Source organism: Vipera ursinii (genome assembly GCF_947247035.1).
Source record: "Vipera ursinii genome assembly, chromosome: 3".
In the NCBI taxonomy this organism is placed as follows: Eukaryota; Metazoa; Chordata; class Lepidosauria; order Squamata; family Viperidae; genus Vipera; species Vipera ursinii.
The window spans coordinates 56648820-56669979 of NC_139516.1; the positions used below are offsets into that span (position 1 = coordinate 56648820).

Consider the following 21160-nt stretch of genomic DNA (forward strand, 5'->3'; position numbering starts at 1 on the left):
CCTTCCTGTATAAATAGTGGAACAATTTGCAAAAAGGCAGACAACATATCAGTTGTCTTGACCCAAAGATGGTTAGGGCTTTATATGCCTTCAAAGAACATCGAAACACTTTTTTAACCTAATTGGTAGCCAATGCAGTTTCATTAGTACAGATGTCATATGCCCTTGGCCAGGAGCCCCACACCTAAACATCAACTGAAACGTCCAGACCAGAAACAAGAAAAAACTTGTTAAAAACAGTAATCCAAATGTGAGGTTAGCAATGAATAAATAGCAGTAGTTACATTATCCTTGTTAGGATATAGCTGAAACTGGAATATGGGATTCCTCGCCAGAGAAATCAGCTCTAGACAACACTAGCAATCATGAAGTTTATAGGAGCATCCTTAGATTTTATTTCTCTTCTCTGTGGAGGAATGCAACCCTATTTAGAATAGGTTCCCCAGTTCTCATAGCCAGAAACCATCCATCTTGAAAGTCTATAGACTCAGATTATTTCTTATCCAGTCTGTGATTGCATCTTGGCACAGTTCATGCATGGCCTTTCCTGTTTCAGATAGAAGAAGTAGAGCTGAATTTTATCAGCATATTCAGGGCATCTTATCCCCAAACTCTTTACAGCTGTGTCCAGTGATTTTATATTGATATTAAAGGATACTATAGACAACATATTTGTCGGCAATGTTGTAAATGATTCATCAATAGAATGAAATGGATTTTAAAAATGGAATTTCAGTTTATTTGCAATATTTTTATTAAACTTTGTTGAAGTTTAATAAAAATATTAAACCTTGTCAAACCATATACCCTTTGTCAAAGTTTACTGAAATAGCTTTATATATTCTAACTGTTGTATGGATATTTTATACTTCTTTTAGAAAAGGTCATCACTTTCCCTCTTTGGAAGAATAGTTTTGTGGGAAATAATTTACTACCTTAAGAATAAATCTGACATAGAATATTAGTCAGAATAGAAACTATTTCTGGACTTTAATACATAGATTTGTACCTTGCCTCAAATTTTAGATTTTCAGAATATATTTCGATTCAATCTATTGCAGGAAATAATTTTATTTGGTGATTTATACTGTGTTGACTGTGATTATTTATCCTTGTTTAATTGTGATTTGTAGTTATTTAAGGCAATGCATTATATTCAGCCATAATTTATCAATGATATGTATGAAAATGTTTATGAGCATTGGCTTCCAGAGAAAAAATTAGCAGACCAAATATAGCTCTGCAAAAAGTGGAGCTGACGATTGTAATGAAGAATGAAAAGCTGGTTAGTAGCCCTTTGGAATTTCTCTGGGCAAGGAGAAGACAGGAGATTGGCCACATGTACTCCAAACAGTTGCTTCTCGTGAAGAGACCACAAGAAAGCCATCCTGGGCAGGTTTTGAACACTACTAGATAACAGGAATAACTGTCTGGCTTATAGCTGTGGTCAGCACCTTTTAACACTAAGTTTGCAAGTTTCCATTTCTAATATTTGGAAATAGCTATTATTCAGATTGAGAAGTCTGAAAACACTGGGAAGGCTGCCTCCATTCCTTACCGAAAGAAAATTTTAAACATAAGTTTAAGATTTTTTTTTAAAAAAATGAAATAAACAGGAAAAAGCTAAATAAAATTTTGATCTTAGAAAGTTATGAACAGATTAAGGGTCCAAATAAATTTGGAATTAATTGTAAAGAATCCTTCTGTGAAAAAAATAGATTTGCTTGGACTTTTCCAAGACACAATAAAAATAAGTAATTTTAAAAATTGGATGCTAGAGCGAGCTAAAGATTTAGGTAAACTAGAAAAATACACAATCCTGATTAAGAGCTAGTTAATTAGGAACTTATAAAATGTTGCAAAACATGACATTTGAAGAATGAAATCAGAAATTAGTATCAACAATGTCAATAGTGATGTTTGCTTCTACAGATAGAGCGTGTCCAAAAGATGTTATGGAAGAAAGGCAGATGAGGACAAATTTTATTTGACAACAGACGTGGCATCGAAAGTAGATATACAAATGAGAGGCTATGAGAATGACTTGGATATCTCACTGGACAAATGAAAAAATCTAGTTGTTTTAAAAATCATAGGGGAAATACGAACAACAAACCCAAACAATGACCTGTATGTTTTTATACTGTATTTACAAAAAAGGGTTGTTAAAGCTTTGAAGAATTTTGTGAGGAGAGGCAAAGAAGAAATGAAAAGAAACCAAACTCTACAACATTATATGAATAGACTAAAGATTAAGTCTGTTAGAATAGTTGACTTAACTGATCAAAGTTAAAGTGAGATTTTTTTCCCCCTGGAAACATTTAATGGACTTTCTGCTGTCACTAGGACTGAAAAGGTGTTTTATGGATTTGGGTATAGAGAGGAGATGGAAGATGGGATAAAGAGATTATTGGTTGAAAACTAAGAGGAGGTGAAGAGTTACAAAAAATTGTTTTTACTTGTGATGAAGCTGGAAATCACTTTATACATTTCTTTTCTTTTTTCTTTCTATTTTCTTTTTTTTCTTCTCCTTCTCATCCACATGGATGTAAGTGTCTTCTTCATTTTTGAGTCCACTACCAAAGACTTGGGAGTTTGAGGGTTCTTGTTTGTATGTCTGCTATGTGGCCTGCTGATAGTTCCACCTCACTTTCCCTGTCTTGACTACCATTAAGCCACACTTCTCCATTCTTTGAATGAATCCCAATGTCCTTACTAAGGAATTGTGTCAAGTGGATGAATGAGGAAATGTCTCACACTTAGCATACAGTTTCATGCTGTGCATGTAGAGGTGATGGTTGATGATAGTTCTGATTTTGAACTCCTCTCCATATCCAGTCCTTCTGATTAATTGGCTGAGGAAGTTCAACCCTATGCAAAACAGCAACAGGGACAGTGCATCACCTTGGTATATAATCCACTTGATGACTGCTTCTATAAACTATTGACTTCCAGTGTTGTCTTACACTCCAACTGAGTTTTTGAGGGAGATCCTTAGTGTCCTATTAACTTTGTATAGCACCAGACATTCTCGGATCCATTTGTGTGTTATTGAGTCTTAGTGTCTATGGAGATTCTCAGTCATCCAAATCATAGTCGTCCCAAAGGTGCTTTCCCAAAAGGCAACTGGACTTTCTTGGGGTTTTTTTCCTTTAAAAATGCTTCATTTCTCATCCAAGAAGCTTGCCTTTTGAGACATTGAGTCATAGGCTTTCTTGTAGTCAATCCAGGCTGTACTCAGATTGATCTTTGTAGATCTTGAATTTTGGGTGTCCTGAAGTTATGGAACCTGCAGCATACACACCCTGGTCACAAGCTCAAAATTCAAGTACTTGACACTCTGCCCACATTGACTGTGGGGAAGCTTCAGCTCCTCCCACCTACCTATCTCCCACCATCTATGACCTTTTGGTCCCCTGCACTCCACAACCCCTGATGCCCTAGTAGTTGACCTTCATCTTCTTGTTCTTATTGTTGACCAAACACGTCCAGTCCGGCCCTTCATGCAGCAGCTGTTGACCTTGTAAGGCTTTCTTCCCAAGGTTTTGTACAGTGGTTTACTCGTGAGACCTGGGGATGATGGCCTCACATGGCCAGCAGCTACCTCATGAAAGGACAAGGCAGGCATGCCTCATCAGCAGCAGGTAGTGAAGAAGGTAGTGAAAGTCTGCTGTGGTGGGTAGAGTGCTGGTGGCAGAGGCGTTAGAGTGCAAGGTGGTGAGGTTGCTTGCAGCTGAGACTGGACTGGGTTGGCTGAAGCTTCCCAAGGTGACTGCAACTTTGCAATATGCACTTGAAAATTCCTGGGGAAGCAGTAGGTTTTCCTGCATTGCTGAGGTGAGCTGCAGCTGCAGCTTCACACCATGCTATGTGGCTGGGGCAGTGGAAATTTTTGGGGGGAGCCGCAGCTTTGTGCTGTGTTATGGGTCAGGGGCTTCTTGCAGCCATGGAACTGGGGCACACCAAGAAGCCCCTGAAGCCACAGCATGGCTGCTTTTCACCTTACAAGGCAGGATGCAGGCCAGCCAAAAGGGCAGTGTTGGAAGGAATAGGCAGTTAGTGGAAGCTGAAGGCGTTAGGGTTAGGCTCCCTTACCTTGGAAGAACCAAGGCTCAGAGCTGGGAGGAACCAAGCTCGGAATGACTTGGATTGGTCCTTGATCCTTAGCTAACACCCAGTGGAATTTGGTCAATAACAGCAACCGGAAGTGCCAGGATAGGCTAAGCAATGTGGTCATGTGACATGGTCATGTGACATTACAACTGCATCACTCAGCAATGGAAATTTCTGATCCAATTACCATCCTAACTTGAGGACTAACTGTAACTTACATTGACTGCATGGTGGCCTAGAGACATATCTAATTCCTTGGCGAACTAACAGAGTATGCATGTATAATTATGAAACTCTTATATTTCTTTCCCCCCCCCCCCCCTCGTGCAATCACCATTAATTCACAGGGTCAAATAATTTTGCTTTAAAGGAACAGTATTGGTGTTTCAGTTAAGCATGTTTATTTTATGCTTGCAAATTTAATTCCTTGTCTAGTATGGTTTTTGAACACATCTCTTTTTCTCAGAGGTAAATAAATAAATCCAAAGCTATGGTATTGAATCAAAATACTCTTGGTTGATTTGCTCTTGATTTTCTATAGATGAAAGTATATGTGTTTGTGAAGAATTAGTATTTCATTTGTTTCAAATTTGTAGGTTGTTTGGTTTGCTACAAAGTGAGAATACACATATCTTCCACTGTTAATATGATCAAAGACTTGTATGATTCAGCTGACAGTTTCTTCTGACTGAAGGAGCAGACTTCGGAGAAGAAAGTGCAATTACAGGGGAAGTGGTCTTCTCAAACAAAGGCTTTTTGAAAAGTTTTTTAATTTAATTTTTTTCTTTCACAACAAACGTGATTGCATGAATTTGGTATCTGAAAAGCAGGCATGGGAAGATTAATGATCCATTTCACTAAGGAATGACAGCCTAGATGCTAGGGTTGGCTGTTGCCTGGATCCGGACTGGAAAAGCAGGAGATAGCCTAGGGCTTTTGTTAAGACATGTTTTGATACATTCTTCTTATCTTCTAATAATTTGCCTCAAATGGATATGGTAGATTTTTAGGGTTTGATTTGTTTTACTGGAAAGAAGCACAGAGAGTTCTAAGCTGGCCAGTGGGAAAAATTCTATCATTTGGCTTCCAAATTAGCAAACATTCCAAATCCTGTATGCATAATAGTAACAAACAGTGAGAAATTGAGTTAATACTAGGGCATCTGGGTAAGTGAATGCTTAAACCAGGCTAGCTGCATTGTTCTTTAACTCTACTAATGCTGGAACAGATGGGAAGCGAAGACCACTTCACGCATTAGCTGGCGCAGATAAAGAGCAAAGCAAAGGAGGGCCCTTGTGGGTGATTAGAGGTTAACAGGAATAGAAACTAGCAGACTGACTCTTGATTTGCAGGAGGTGTTCTGGGAAAGGAACAGATGGCAAGAAGAACATCCCTGCAGCTTATTCAGCTGCTCTGAGAACTTTATAGCGACCTCTAATATAAACAAGCCAATTTAGAATCTTTCATTTCAAGGCAACTCTGTGCCGTTTCATTCCATTGCCGAACATGGCTGTTCACCTAAACATGTGGGTGTTTCCTGCTCCCTTCAATGTGTTGTGTGTATTGGCTTTCTTAAATGTAGTATTTCATTTTAAAATGTTACGTGAGGCAGGTTGGAAAGTCAAGGTTTTGTTGTTGTTGGTTTTTTTTTAAAAAAAAGCTTTGTTGATTTTTTTTCCCCCATCTGGGTGAATTATTTATTGTTTCCATTTTCAGTAGAGCAGGATCCTGGCTTGGACATTGGTGTCCAATAATGTGGAGCAGGAGGGAGGAATAGGAAGACAATTGCAAAGTTAATGAAATACCTCCCTATTTTGTTGCATCAGCATTATTCCCGAATAAAAGCAGTCTCCTCCTGCTAAAGGGAGGACACACAGAAAAAGATCTTTTCTGCTTCTGTGCCTCCCTGCACATTGTCCAAAGGTCCAGTTGCCTTGGAAAAAATATAGCTTTCTGAGGAGAACGCGTATACAGATGTGAGCTTACTCTTCTTTGTTGTAGATTTTTGCGAAAATGAACTTACATACCTGTGTTTGAGAAATGATAATATTTACTTCTCTCTTTCTCCCCCTCCCCCATTCCTTTCTCTTTTGAGAAGTGAAAGAGGATATGTTATATTGCAAAGATTAAATTTTCTTTTCCCCCTTTGTGTGTAGCAACACCTGCCCATGGAATCTCTGAATTAGAGGAGCAGCAAGAAAAGCAGGTTTAATTGCATGCATCTTACATGGAGCCTTTCTTGCACTTATAACACAAAAGACCGTCACTGAGCTGCTTTCACTGAGTTGGGGAGGGCCGGGCTGTGAGAAGAACTCTCCACGGGTTCTCAGAGGCAAGCAAATCACTTTGCAGGAGCATTGTCATGTGGAAATGAGTTCACGAGCCCATCTTCTTTCCAACTGCAAGGTCAGGGATAGAGCAATTGTCAGTTTCAGTTGGCTGGAGCCATTAATCTGTTCGTTAGAATGTTGCTTATTTAGTTCTTCACTGTGCCAGCATAGTCTTATAACCATATACACAAATGAGCATAAACGAATATGCTTTCACATGACATTGGCTTAAAGTAATTCATAGAAAGTAGGAGCTGATTAGCTTTGGGAACGAAATGTGATCACTAGTCAATTAATGGAATTTGTGGTGGGTAGGTCTTTTTTCTTGAAAAAGTATAAAGGTTTCTTTCTCCTATCCTATCAGCCCATGTAAATATTTGTACATTGAGGAAAAATTACAATTTTCCCTATTTTTCAGATCAGACAAATATAAAATTATTTTGGATCATAATAATCTTACCTTGGTGACTTTTCCAGAACCTGCACATATTTCCCTAGCACTTTTAATTCCCTCATTGGCCTTGTTTGTTTGTTTACACTGACTTGGTTATCTGGAGGATAAGACATTGAATGTTATTTTATTTACAGGCAAATCACTCTCTAAAACAGGGGTGTCATATTGGCGGCCCACGGGCTGGATGCATTAGATGCAGGCCACGCCCATCCCGGCTCCACAAAGGCAAAAAACACTGTGATAAGTCACATGACGCAATCGAGTTAGACCCCCGTGTTCTAAAAGGTCCTGGAAGTTTCAAAATTGAAATTTGCTTTGGCCTTGAAGGATAATGGATTTAAGGAGAGGAAAAGGCTTGCTCATGATTCAAATGGAAGAAAAGACCGATAAAATTAAGTTGATTCTGGATGAGTGTGCAGTTTTAGCCGATTCAGTATTATGTTTCCTTGGTCTTGATAAGGGTTATAATCAGACAGCAGATTGTTATGTACAACAGAAACACCCTTGAAATTAGGTTTGCCCAATTAGATGTCGGTATTTCAGAGCTAGAAACAGAACATGCTCAGTAAGATAATATGCTGTCTCAGCATGATGAAGAGAGTCAGAAAGCTGCTTTGTTTCTGAGCAGGTGCAGCTTGCTGGTCCCATACAAGAAAACTCATCTGGGTTGCCTTTTCCATTCTGTAAAGTGAAAATGGCAAATTACAGTTTACAGTTCATAGAAGGCTTGCGAGAATTTTAACTCATACACAGCCATGTTTGTATGCATGCGCTGGCAACGTTTCATGTTAATTTGGTCCATGTCCATGGTACACTCTTTGTATCATCCAGTAACATTCTTCCCTAATTTTGTGCTTATAGAAAGAGACAGTTGTTTAGGTTTCAGATAGGAAAGTGAAGATTTGTAACAAATTGAAAGACCTATTTAAGGATGGAACCGTAATTAAGCTTTTTATAATACATTTATAATTGTTACTAAGGAATAATTATTTGTCATAGAAAGTTTGGAAGAGGAGAGCTGGTTCGCTTAATTTGAACAGAAAATATAAATGAGGTAATTGTGATATATATTTTCTGGTACAGCCTGGGAAAAAACTTTAATGTTTGCTTCTGCTAATTGTAAAGGACTGATTCCCTACTGCTTCCTGGAAGTTTGGAGAGTGGAGAAGATCACATAGAAATAAGAAGCAGCAATAAGCTGCTTGCAAGCCTCTTAAAAACTTTTTATGAGATGATTTGAGGAAGAGGGTATGAAGAAATGTCCCCTTTTTGCTTATTTGTTCTTTGAAGCTGATACTTCTAGACAGCAGGCTTTGGGGAAAATCCCTCATTTATATGAACCCCTGTAAACAAACTTTTGTGGTTTGGCAAACATTAAAAGAAAACCAGACATTTATTGGGAGCTTGGGGTGTTGATATTTAAATAAAACATATGATGTTATTCATCATGATTCTTTGGAGAGCTAACTTTTTTAAAGTTTAGAACATAAGAGTATTTCTGAAACAGCCCAAAGACCTATCTGGTCCAGAATTCCACAGTAGCCTGTCGGAAGCCAATGGGAAGCTGGATATTAAGAAAACATTTTTATTACGAATGAAGGTGAATATACGTGTCCCAGGATAATGCTGCAGGATTCAATCTGGGTTGGTCTTCCAAACTTTCACCTGTGACTATGTAGGACACATGGGGAGGAAGCTAACCACTATATTGCAAAAACACAAGCGAGTAGTCAGACAAGGAGACCCAAATTCATTGGGTCATATTGCAATAAACAAGGACACACATTCAACTTTGCAGCTACTAAGATTGTTGGATGAGCAGGCACAAAAACAGCCAGGGAAGTGATTGAAGCCTGGGAAACAAGCCCCTTGTCAGTTAACAGGGGTGCTGATTTACCACCAGCCTATCAAGTACTTAGAAGGCGAGGGCTGGGCAGCACAAGCAAACAACAGCTAATGACTTAGAAGGCAGTCATCAACACACTCCAATCAAAGTCTAAAAAGCCACTTACAACAGGCACTATAAATACCACACGCAGAACAGCACACACTGTGCTAGAGAGAAGTTCCCTGAAGAGGGGCTCTGTCACGAGTCCGAAAGTGGGATGACAAAACCTCTGGCCTGGTGACTGACCCAAGTTGGATCCTGCATATTTTATTACCTTTGTTGTTGTCCCACAGGAGATGATAGAATATTGATTTCATGAACAATATTCTCATTTCCCTTAAAATAGCTTAAGTTGATTACTATCTTTATATCCTCTTAATGAATACCATACAGAGGAATCTGTTAGATTTATATCCCTCCTTTCATGCAAGAATTCAAGGCCTCATACCTAGTACTTGCTCCACCCATTTTTCCTACAAAAACAATCCTATGAGGTGAGTTAGGCTGAGAAAATGGGCCCAAAGTCATCCCATGGTGAGTTTCTGTAGTTGAGATTGGATTAAAATCAAGGCAGATCCTGAATCGTAACTATTAGATAGGCTATATGTCATGAATCTATCATTCAGACTCACTAGATTATTCTGCTTTCTAATAGAATAAGAAAGAAAGAAAAATATTTCTTTACTAATTTTCTTCATCTGCTGCATAATTTTAAGTAGCCCTGTCATGATTCTGTTTTTCTGAATCTTTTTCAATACTGCATTCTTTTTTTCACACAGTAAACAGTATCACAACCAATAGATTGCATTGTGTGGTGGCTGTATTCTAATGGTTATTTCTTTTTTTCTCAGTATATGATATGCAAAATGTTTTGAATTCAGTCTGGTTCAAATAGAAGTCAGTTGTCTCAAGGTTTAAACAGTGTCAAAGTTTAAACAATTATTCAGTCTCAAAGCTTAAACAAATATTTTTGGCCTTACAATGGGTTTCAATTATTTGTAAAGTTTTAAACTCGGAATAGCTTTGTTTCACATTCTGTGGTTGAAATGCAGAAATAAGGCAGAAGCGATCCATTTGAAGCACTAAACAATTGATTAACTTGGAAAGACATTTCAAATTTGAAATGGTTAAATTAAGAGTATTTTTTCAGATTCTTAATATATTTGCAATTTTATTATATTACACAAGAAACAAAATGTGTAATGGCTTAACTGTTAATAATGCGGTGTACGCTAAAATTTTAAAAAGAAAGAAAATGTGAGGTATATTAATTTAAATAATTATATTGATTAATTAAATAAAAATTGGCCTAGTTTGTTGTAAGGTTTTTTTTGTTGCTCCTTTGTAAAAAAAAAGCCAAACAAAAATTAGATCAAAAGTTGGCAAGCAAAACAAAATATCAATGCACTAATGCTGAATTAAAATATTTTGTGAATGCTGTGAATGATACCTTTGGTCACCTCCAAAGAGAAAAAGGCTTATAGTTCTCGAGGTCTTGACTTAATAAAATCCACTTTTTATTCCTGATGCCATTGTCTCTTCTGAAATGCCCATCAGTACTTGAGTGGCTGCATGTTGAATCAACTGTAATTTCCAGGTAGTTTTCAAGGGCAGACCTATGAGGGCATTGTAAAAAATCAAAGATTTTAGTCTCTATTTTTAGCTTTAGGAGCAAGTTGCTTACATGGAGCTATCCATGGTCCTGTAACTATCATACTGTCTTGCTAAGGCCCTGTTAAGGCCAGAACAGGACATTTGTACATGCCATTTTATTTCGTTTATTCACCCGTTTTTTCATATTTGAAACCTGCTTATTTATTGGTTTTGAAAATGACCACTGTTTTTCCCTGCTCTTTAACTAGTTGGTTGATTCGTAAAGGACCTAATCTTTAATCTATGACTACCGAATTTTCTCAAGAGTGACAATTGTATTATCAAAAACCTTTTGAAAATTCAAGTATACTATGCTTATCACATTATGATTTATCATTCAGCAGATTGTGTGTATGTGTATGCCACTTATTTGCACTTCAACCTTGTATCGAAACCATCTCAGATGTAAATGGATCTTCCACTATTTCTGAAAAAAGGTTTATGTCAGTTACCAAGCAAGGAACTGGTACTACATCCAATGCAGATTTATTTGGAGCAGGGATGTCTAACCCTAAAAAAATATGTTTTTTTTTCCAGCCTCAAGTATTCATTGGGTCATAGTGACATTACTAAAGGGGATTGGGTTGAGGTGCTTGGTGATTTGATTTGAAGGGAAATAAATAAGTTAAACCCATGGTGGATTAACATACCTGATTTAAATTTTTGGATTTTTTTTTAAAAAAACCTTAAGGATTATACTCTTAAATCTGTGTATTTTGCTGCTTAAATATGGGGCAAAATCTGGCAAAGGACAGAGGCTATGTGTTGTCCACTTCTGCTGTGGAGTGATGCATCACAGGTAATGAAATTGTAGCATGTTGAAAAAGAAAGACTGAAGCACTTGATTTCTCCAGTCTGTGTTACTAGGATTCCCCAGCTTGTGCAAAATCTTTCCAGTTAGAGGAATTTTTTTCTCACCTTATTAATCTAGCAATCTTTGTTCCTTACACTTCCTAAAATCTCTAAGCCAGAAAGCAACTTTTTCTATATTTCAGCTTTGTTATATTAATAGGATGCATGTGTGTGAAACATCTCATGGTTAAACTATACGACAGCCTTTTCCAAACTGACATCTGAGAAAACAAATCTAAGCATTTCCCCACTATTCTCAGGTTTGATCATCTAAAACATCTAGAAAGGTGGTACTATGTGTTATTTGCTTTCATAATGCACGTTTGAAATGAATGAATGCATATATTTTTCCTCTCTACAATACAAAAATCCTCTCTTTCTCAATACAAAATGTATGTTCAACAGCATCTGAGTTTGACAAACTAGATTTCCTGAATAGATAGAAACAGTGATATTTTGTAAAAGTTGTATTCTTCATTTCTGGCTTCTGGTTTTCCGGTACTATTAGTGGTTTCCAAGAAATTTGGCCAAATGCATCTGAAATGCTAATATAAGTGAACTATTCATGTTAACATGTCCTGCCCCCAAAAACTAGTGTTTAATCTCTGGCTAAGCTTTTGATAAATATTTTGCATATGCTCTTCCCTAGTTAATCTTTGACAGTTTATTGTGATGACAGCTAGAAATTAAAGTGATTTTTGTTTTAAAAGCTTAAACATTAAAAAAAATTGATGGACTCTGGGCACATTTATATCTTACTTAATATAAAAAAGTGAATTGCACCCTCTTTCTTGTAGACTGTCTCAGTCTTCGAAATTGGCTAAATGTACAATGGGTAATCCTCATTTAGCAATTAGAGTGGAGGCTAGGAACTTACTCATTAAGGAAAGAAGTCATTCAGTGAAACTGACTGTGCTTACAATTTGATTTCAGCCCTCCTTTGCTTTATAGACCTGCAAAAGTCATAAATGTCAGGCTAATTGAAGCTTTATTTGGATTGGTCACAAACTTATAAACTGTGAATAGTTGCTAAATGAATCAATTATTAAACAAGGACTACTATAATATGGCACTTGGTTACCATTCACAGTACCTGAAGGAAATTATATTGAAGTGGAACTTTTACTTGGATCCTGATCTATTTTATGAAATTCCACACTTTTAACTATGATAACATCAGCCTACTAATAGTACTGAGCTTGATTTTACAGCGAGCTGGGAATGTGCTGCAGACTTGCAGGCTTTGTCTCTTTCCTGTGTTTCTGAATTGTATTTTGGCATGACACTGGAACTGGGCATACTCCAGTTAACTTTAGAATCCAAACCACAATCTACAATTTGTTTGCAATATATGTACAACTTCCCAACCGTTCCAACTCTTGGTGATATATCAGAAAGCATTAATACTTCATATGTTAAAAATACAATATAATTTACCTTAATAGAATAAAATACAAATGTTTACTTTTTAATCATCCATAGTCAAAAGAACAGTTGGAACAAGATTGCACAATACACTGATTTGAGATGGTATAGGTCAGAGGTAGGCAACCTTTGCTCTTTTATGACTCGTGGACTTCAAATTCCAGAATTCCTGAGCCAGCATGAGCCCTGGTGTAGGTTCTCCTGTTTGAGCAAGGAGGTGCACTAGAAGACCTCCAGGGGTCCCTTCCAGCTCTATTCTATTCTAACTATTTATTCTAACTATGTGGAAAGCTACCACTGAAAGGCTGGAAAACAACAGAATGATTTTTAGTTTGGATGTCATGACATGTTGTCAAACATATAAAAATGTAGATACGTAGCAAGAAAGGAGTCTGTAAGCCTATAGCACCGTGCTGGCGAACCTATGGCACATGTGCCACAGGTGGCACGCAGAGCCCTCTCTGTGGGCATGCGCGCCATTGCCCCAGTCCTAGGCCTTCAGATGGGTTTTATAAAACCTTCTCGCTTTAGGCCTCCACCACCATGTGCGGGGAAAAAAAGTTCAATCAATTTCAACCTCTCGTGGGGAAAAAAAAAGATCCCGCAAAGTTGGAATTGATTGATTGAACTTTTTAGTCCCACCCATTCTGCCGTTACCACCGCAGCCATGCCCACCCAATAGGCCATGCCTACTCAATGGGCCACGCCCACCCAATGGGCCACGCCCACCTGGCATCTGACGATACATAAGTGGGTTTTGGATTGCAGTTTGGGCACTCAGTCTCTAAAAGGTTCGCTATCACTGCTATAGCATATTCCAAATATAACAGCATAAATTGATGCAACATTTACCAAAGGGTTAGTACTGTTGTATTCAATGTTTTTTTTTCATGGCAAGTACACTTAGGATTGCATTCTTAGTTATGGTAAATAATTTACAATAAGCTGTTGAATACTAAGTATGTCAAGTTACTATTTTTTAATAGACTTGCAAAAATCCTATAAGAAACTAGTTCTTTTCAGGGTCTTTTCACGCAGCCTACTGACTAGAACAGGAATATGCCCTCCTTGGCAATATTTTTTTTCCTCCCGTACCCAGTCTTGTCACCTTCATCCTGACCCAAGTTCATGAGTCAGTTTAAAATTATCCTTAGCTGTTGGTTAAAGTAGTATTTTCTTCCTTTCTGCCACTGTCCAGCAGCGTATAAAATCTGTTAGGATTTGTGATGCATTACCTTGTTGCGGAATGTGCGGTGGGTGGGAATCAATGACTGCAAGTGATTTGATACAGAGAAAGGGTAGGCTTTGCTGGCAGTTTTCTGCTTGCTCCAGAATAGGTACAAAGTACTTCTGTTCCAACAGTGGAGAATAAAGAAGAAACTTTTAAAGCAATGAGATCGATTATATAATCCAATAGAGTAAGAGTATGTTATCTTTCTCTTTTTCATAACTTTCATTTCATTTAAAAAAAAATCAGTACATTCAGAGATGCCTCTGTCTTAAAAATAGCCCATGTTGAACTGTATTGAACAGCCAAACATCAGCCCAGAAAAAGTTTTCTGGAATATTTTGCATTTTGTCATAAACTACTTTATGATAATGTCATAAAACATTTTATAAAATTTGCCAAATTTCAATTCTACAGGAGTCATGGAGCATGGATTAAGGACTCCAATTATTTATTCAACAAACCATGGATTCTTTTTCTGGTTAGTGTAAAAGCATACTAGTTTGTTAGCCATACCCATTCATACAGTTGAGATAGTGTAAATGATCATCCTCATTCTTGACTAAACCATATCACTTATTAGTATAATACACAAATGGTCCTGCTGTGGTATAGTAGAGCCTGCAAATTGTTTTATATGCTATTTAAAGTGAAATATATGAAGAGAAATGATATAGTGATCATAGAGGTTTTCAATGGATAAGACTTCTGAATATATTTCTGGTTTTTACATCAGTCTAAAAGCTTTCATGTCCTATTTACAAGACTTATTTTTAAAAATCCAGTTTTTAAAATGAAACACTCTTCAGTCCTTAATCACATCTGTATGTGGGTTTTGGCACTGCTTTAAAAAGAACAGCATTATATAGATAGTTTTGATGCTGCTGATTAAAAACCTCTGAAAGAATTTGTCTTATAAAACTTGTAAGAGTTGGCAAAAACATAAGGCATATATGCAGTTAATCATTTTTTCATCTTTTGTTACACATACATCTGACAGTTTGATATGAATTTACATAAGAAATACATTTGTGGAATATTTCTAGCAAGCAAAAAAATATAGAAATGCAATAAGTGAATTACATGAAAAACTTCATAGATTACATGAAATACAGTAAGTATCCAGACTTTGTATATAATCATATTATGAATTTAGGAAAGACCACTTATCTTGTACCTTATTATTGTCTTTTTTAAAACAAAGACTGCCTCAAATTAGGCTCAACACTTATTGATAGGCCCCAGTATGTACGAGCTAGGACTAATATTTCTAACACCATTTTCTTGTGCACATGTTCTCCTCATGGCCGTGTCCTAAAGTCTGCTGCTGTTCACCCTGTTGACCCATCTGTCATGCCAGGTTTGCCACCAACCATATTGTGAAGTATCTACATGGTGTGTGTGTGTGTGTGTGTGTGTGTGTCTGTCTGTGTGTGTCTGTGTGTCTGTGTGTTTGTAGATATACACTTTCTTCTGAGAGCAGGCAATAGAATTTCATTTTTAATTGGGGCCAGTGTGCTCATAGTAAAAAATAAAGGTTCTCATATCTAACTCCTGATCTTCTTGGTAACAATATAGAAATGCTATTGCCAAGATCAATATAGAAAGATTTACTTTTTGTCTTGTTCCAACATCCTAAGCATTTCTAATGAAACTTCATCTCCCAGAGCTACTCAGTAAAGCAAGGGGACAACTGGAGTTGATGAACAAAGAGAGGCTGCTTGGGAACAATCTTGTTGAGGCGTCAAGTTGCCTTCTGTTGCCAGTGGCTACCCAGGCAATCAATAGAGCTACCTATCAGGTTGCCTGGTAAATCACCAGCTGCCTGCTGAAGTCCATCTGGATTCATATGGTGCCTGGGGCATGCCATTTTAATCAGTCTACTCTCCCTGCAGGGATTCCATGAATCGGACAGTCTCATCTGGACCATAAAATGATCTGACCATAGTAAATGTTAGATGACACAACCTCCGAATCCAGTTTATCTAGCAACTGCTCTGAGGCAAACACAAAATCAAGAGTGTGACTGCTGGTGTGAGTCAAGCCAAGATGGTTTTGTATAAGTCCATGGTCATCATTGAGACCATGGAATCTCAAGTCTTCTCAAGGCTTTGCCACAGGTCATGATTGAAATCACTCAGTGCCAAAAGATGTTGTGATTTCAGCCTTGAGAGTAATGGAGAAGCTTTTCAAAGATTGTAACAGGCAGCACAACAGCCAATGCACAAGAAGAATCTTTAACTTGTTCCTCTAGTTGAGTGTAACAAACAGGCACTCAGTAGCCCTGTCCCGAGTAAGCTGCCTCTAGATCAGAGCTTTTCAACCTTTTCACCCATTGTACCACTTTTAGGATATGTCAACATCCGAGTACCACCAGTCGCCTAGCAAGGTGTCAAAAATTTGATGACCCCCCCCAAAAAAGGAAAATGTGATGAAGTACAGGTAGTCCTCGCCTTACAACAGTTTGCTTAGTGACTGTTCAAAGTTACAATGGCACTGAAAAAAGTGCCCCCCAAGCCACAGCCAAGCAAGACATAGCCTGCCCTCCTGGTGGCGCTCTTCCTCCTGTCCAAGGTTTTCATTGTTGTGAGCATTTCTGTTAAGGATTGGCAGCGGGGGGTGGGTGGGTGTTGTTCGGTTTTTATTTCCCCCCCCCCCGGTCTGCTGGGTGGTTGCAGCAGGTTTTGGTCACTTCACATGACCCTGGGACACTGTGACGGTCGTAAATATGAATCAGTTGCCAAACATCTGAATGTAAATCATAAGACCCTGGAGATGCTGCAACATTCCATCTGATCAGCGCTTCTTCTGGGCTCAGCAGAAGCACCGGGATTAGCACCGAGCTCCAGGTGGAGCATGGTGCTGATCCTGGTGCTTCCGCTGAGCCCTGACTGCCCTGCAGCTCCAGCTGTGTCTCGTTCAGGCTTGTGTGGTGCTGTCATTCCCCTCCCCCACTACCACTTTTCTAGGATGGTCACGTACCACCTGCCAGGTGCCAATGTACCACAGGTGGTACCTGTACCACTGGTTGAAAAGCCCTGCTCTAGATCATTGCTACTCCCAGATTTCCCCATCAGGCTTTGGCAATAATCATAAATCCAGTGTCTAGTAATGCTGGACTATTATTGTATTATTTAACCCTTAATTACAAATGAAATGGTTGATGCATAGGATGGTTACAAAGTAGGCCTTCTGACAATACTGTAGACATGTTACAATGTGAGACTTTCTGATTATCTATAAGGCTGGGAAGGAAATAAATAAATTGAGCAAGGATGGGCAGAACAAATGCTTTTATTTCTGCTTTTCCTCTTCTGAATTGCTTTCAAGGGTGGGAAATTATAATCACTGGGAGAATAAGTTTCTGGAAATACTATTTTATAGTGGAAACTCCTGGCAAAGAGATACACACTTACGCTGCATTAAATGAACATCATTCTCATTATAAAACTGGGCTGCGCTTCCATTCTGTCTTAAGGTTTTCCAGTAGTCAATTGTCTTATTGTTATTTAACCTGGGGACTTCAAGCTTCTGCTCAATTCTGGTGGCTAGAAGTATATGCACCCCTAACCTTTTCTGAGAATTTTACCCTTCATTTAAAAAAAATAGAAGACCACAAAATTGGAACTTTGTAAATAAGCAAAAAGGAAAAACTGCATTGTTTGTTAGGTATTCTGAAAGTTTGTGCTGATGCCAGCTTTGATGGTGTCTAGTCACCATGTCTTTTGTGGCCTACCACGATACCACTTTTTATTTTCACTGTCCACTTGCCTCTGTCACAAAATACAACTTGTTTATCTTTACTGCTGTATATTATTTACAGTACTTCATTTTCCACTTTAGCAAATGAAACCGTGCAGAGCATTTGTATGTTTTTCAACTGGGTGAACAAGGCAGTGTCACTATACAGATTGAGATCTTGAGTGGGAGTGGCTTAAATATTTTAATGCAGTGTGGTCTCACTTTTCTGAAATTAATTGATGAGGTTTACACGTCTTGCACCATGAAAAAAGAGAAGTAGCTTATATTGATGTGCTTTTATTATCAATTTTGCAGATTAGTTATGTTTGGGGGTAATTTGCTGGAATTAATACAGCAAAAGAACCCTCTTTCTGGTGGTCCTGTCCATCCTAGATGTATTCTGTGGCTGGTTTTTTTAGCATCTGTGACTCATGAGATTAATAAGTGATGCGTGTGGCAATTTTCTGGTGGAAATGGTTCTAATTTTGTCAACCTTTTTTAATGTCCATCCATCCACGAAATATGGCATATCTAAGGATACTTTGTCCAAAGTTAATGTACATTTTGATAATCATGTTGTACCTTGCATAAGTATCTGACATTCAGATAAGTTTGAAAGGCTTGCCTTTTCTAAAATATGTTAAATCATATTTTCTGGAGGTGACAGTTAACAAAAGTGACATGTTAAATTTCATTAGCCAGGGCTAGGAAGGGTTGGGTGGCGGGAGGGGGGGAGGGATTGTTAAAGATAAAATGTATTGTAAAACTTTTCAATAAAAAAAAATTTCATTAGCCATCAGATGGAGAAGTTAAGTAATGTTCATGGTAATTATTGGTAGTAAAATGAAGCAATGATTACAGCGGCCACATTGCTGCTAGGTATTTACTGGAATTATCCTAAATATTTTTCCTTATGACAGCCTAGTAAGCATGTGGGAATATTAGCCAGCTTAAGACTTGGCTGCACTTCCATAGAGGTGGTCCTCAACTTACAACAGTTCATTTAGTGACCATTCAAAGTTACAGTGGCACTCACTGAAAAAAAAGTGACTTACGACCATTTTTTACACTTGCCACCTTTGCAGCATCCCCATGATCATGTGATCACAATTCAGATGCTTGGCAACTGACTCATACTTATGACCGTTGCTGCGTCCCAAGGTCATGTGATCACCTTTTGCAACCTTTTGACAAGCAAAATCAATGGGAAGTCAGATTCACTTAACTGTGTAAGTAACTTAACTGCAGTGATTCACTTAACAACTGTGGCAAAAAGGTCATAAAGTGGGGCAAAACTCACTTAATCAATGTCTTACTTAACAACAGAAATGTGAGCTACCTGTACAGAGTTCTGTGGCACTAGCCCTCTGAAGTCAATGTATCTTACCTCTTATAAGATGCCAGTAGGATTGCATTCCGAATCAAGTTAAGTTGGAATGGGCAATGGGAGCTTATGTGTTTCAGAAAGAAACTGAATATTGTGTACACTCTTGCATTTTATAGTTATTGTTAACTGGCTCAAATCAAGAACACAGGCTGCTCAGCTGGAAGGATGTTCAATATATATATATGTTGATATTTTGATAGAGAAGATTATTACCTTTGCTGTGGTTGGGCATATAGGGAATTATGTGCCAATGCACCTGAAACATACCAGGTTGGGGAGGGCTAATGAACACATCTTGTGAACATGGGTATAACTAGGTAGTGGTGTGTTATAATAAAGATCTCTTCCCTAGTAATCTATTTCTTTTCTTTTTTTTCCTTTCAGGATTCCACCTGAGTGGCACTGTGACAGAAGCAGCAACTGCAGCAGAACCAGAAATGACCTACAAAGTGGCCATCAGCTTTGACCGGTGCAAGATAACCTCCGTGACATGTGATTGTGGGAACAAGGACATTTTCTATTGTGCTCATGTTGTGGCACTCTCCCTCTACAGGATTCGCAAGCCTGATCAGGTCAAACTCCGTCTTCCCATATCAGAGACTCTTTTCCAAATGAACAGGGACCAGCTCCAAAAATTTGTTCAGTATTTGATTACAGCCCACCACACTGAAGTGCTCCCAACAGCCCAGAAATTGGCTGATGAAATCTTGTCCTCCAACTCTGAAATCAATCAAGTGCACGGTAAGTCAACGAGGCCGAAAGAAATTCAGGCCAAATCATAATAACATGCTCAGTTCCTGATGAACCTGAAGATGAGAAGAATCTCTCACCATGTTTATACTGTCTGAAGCACTTAATTCTTTAAAATATAGAATCTTTACAGCTCCCTGACAAATTGTGTGCAGGCTCATATCTTTCACCAAAAGATATTGGCTGTCACAACTGTTTGTCTCTCTTCAGGAAAAGAAGTTTATAACCACAAACAATGCTGGAAGTGGTTGAGTACCTAATACTCTGGACTCTAAATATACTGTGACACTGTCAGGTCATATGTAATGTTTGTACTTTCTGCTTAGGAGCATGAACAAGGAGAGAAGCTAGTCACTTTTTATAAAGTAGCATTATATTTCTGTTCTGAAGGTTCCTTCCTTAGCGTTGATAGAACTGCTACTTTTCTCCAGTCTGTTCATGTGGGTAGGTATGATGAGAATGGTTCTCTCACACATAAGGAGCTTGCCTTGTTGAAAAAGCCAAGTACAAGTGAAATTTGATTCATAGTGACTATATTTAAAAAGGCCCACATTTCAAGGAAAGTTGAGAGTGGTGTTCAGTTTTTTCTGTTCTATAACGACTGAGTTTTAAAAGTTAAATGCCCTGTATTTGTTACTGTGTGGGGATTTATCAGCTGCCATGTTGCTCGCAGAAGGTTACTCAGAAGCTTGTTACCGTGATGTCAGAAAAGACGTGGTTGCTATTTCTAGGTATATTAAAGTGAGAATGAGTGATTTTTTTTTTACAGTCTCAATTTAGACTCCAGCTAATTATTTTGAGTTGACAGATCAGCTGATGGTATACTTTGTGCTCTCTGAGCTTGGATGTTTGCTTGCAGAAACATCAGCAAGCAAATAACCGAACTCAGAGAGCACCAAGGGCTTCACAGTTTGACCCTATGTAGATCAGCTTTTTATATCATCGCTTTTTAAAATTCCGCCTTTATTATTTTTATAAATAACTCAAAGAGGCGAATGTAATACTCCTTCCTTGTCTTATTTTCCACAAAACAATAACCTTGTGAGGTGAGTTAAGCTGAGAGAGATTGATTGGCTCAAAGTCACCCAGCCGGCTTTCATGCCTAAGGTGGGTTTAGAACTCAGGCTCCTGGTTTTTAGCCAGGTACATTAGCCATTAGACCAAACTGGCTCTTACAGCATCTTGCTTTTTTTTTTAGCTGCTAAATACAAAGCTTATACAAGTTCTCATCCTTTAGAGACTGCTTTGTTTGAAGTTCTCTTCACAGTTACAACAATAATGAAAAAGTAAACTTGTAATCAATCCTTGCATTTACGACTTCCACAAGTCTGTTAAGCAA

General features: G+C 38.1%; 1 protein-coding gene across 1 annotated transcript in view; it reads left to right on the forward strand.

The window, feature by feature from the left end:
* The window catches only part of ZSWIM5 (zinc finger SWIM-type containing 5), a 149469-nt gene that overhangs the window by 88509 nt on the left and 39800 nt on the right, over nucleotides 1-21160 (forward strand). Inside the window, exon 2 of the mRNA XM_083358470.1 lies at nucleotides 19456-19812. Within this exon, the coding sequence (XP_083214596.1) occupies nucleotides 19456-19812 (357 nt within the window). The remainder of the gene's footprint in view (nucleotides 1-19455; nucleotides 19813-21160) is intronic.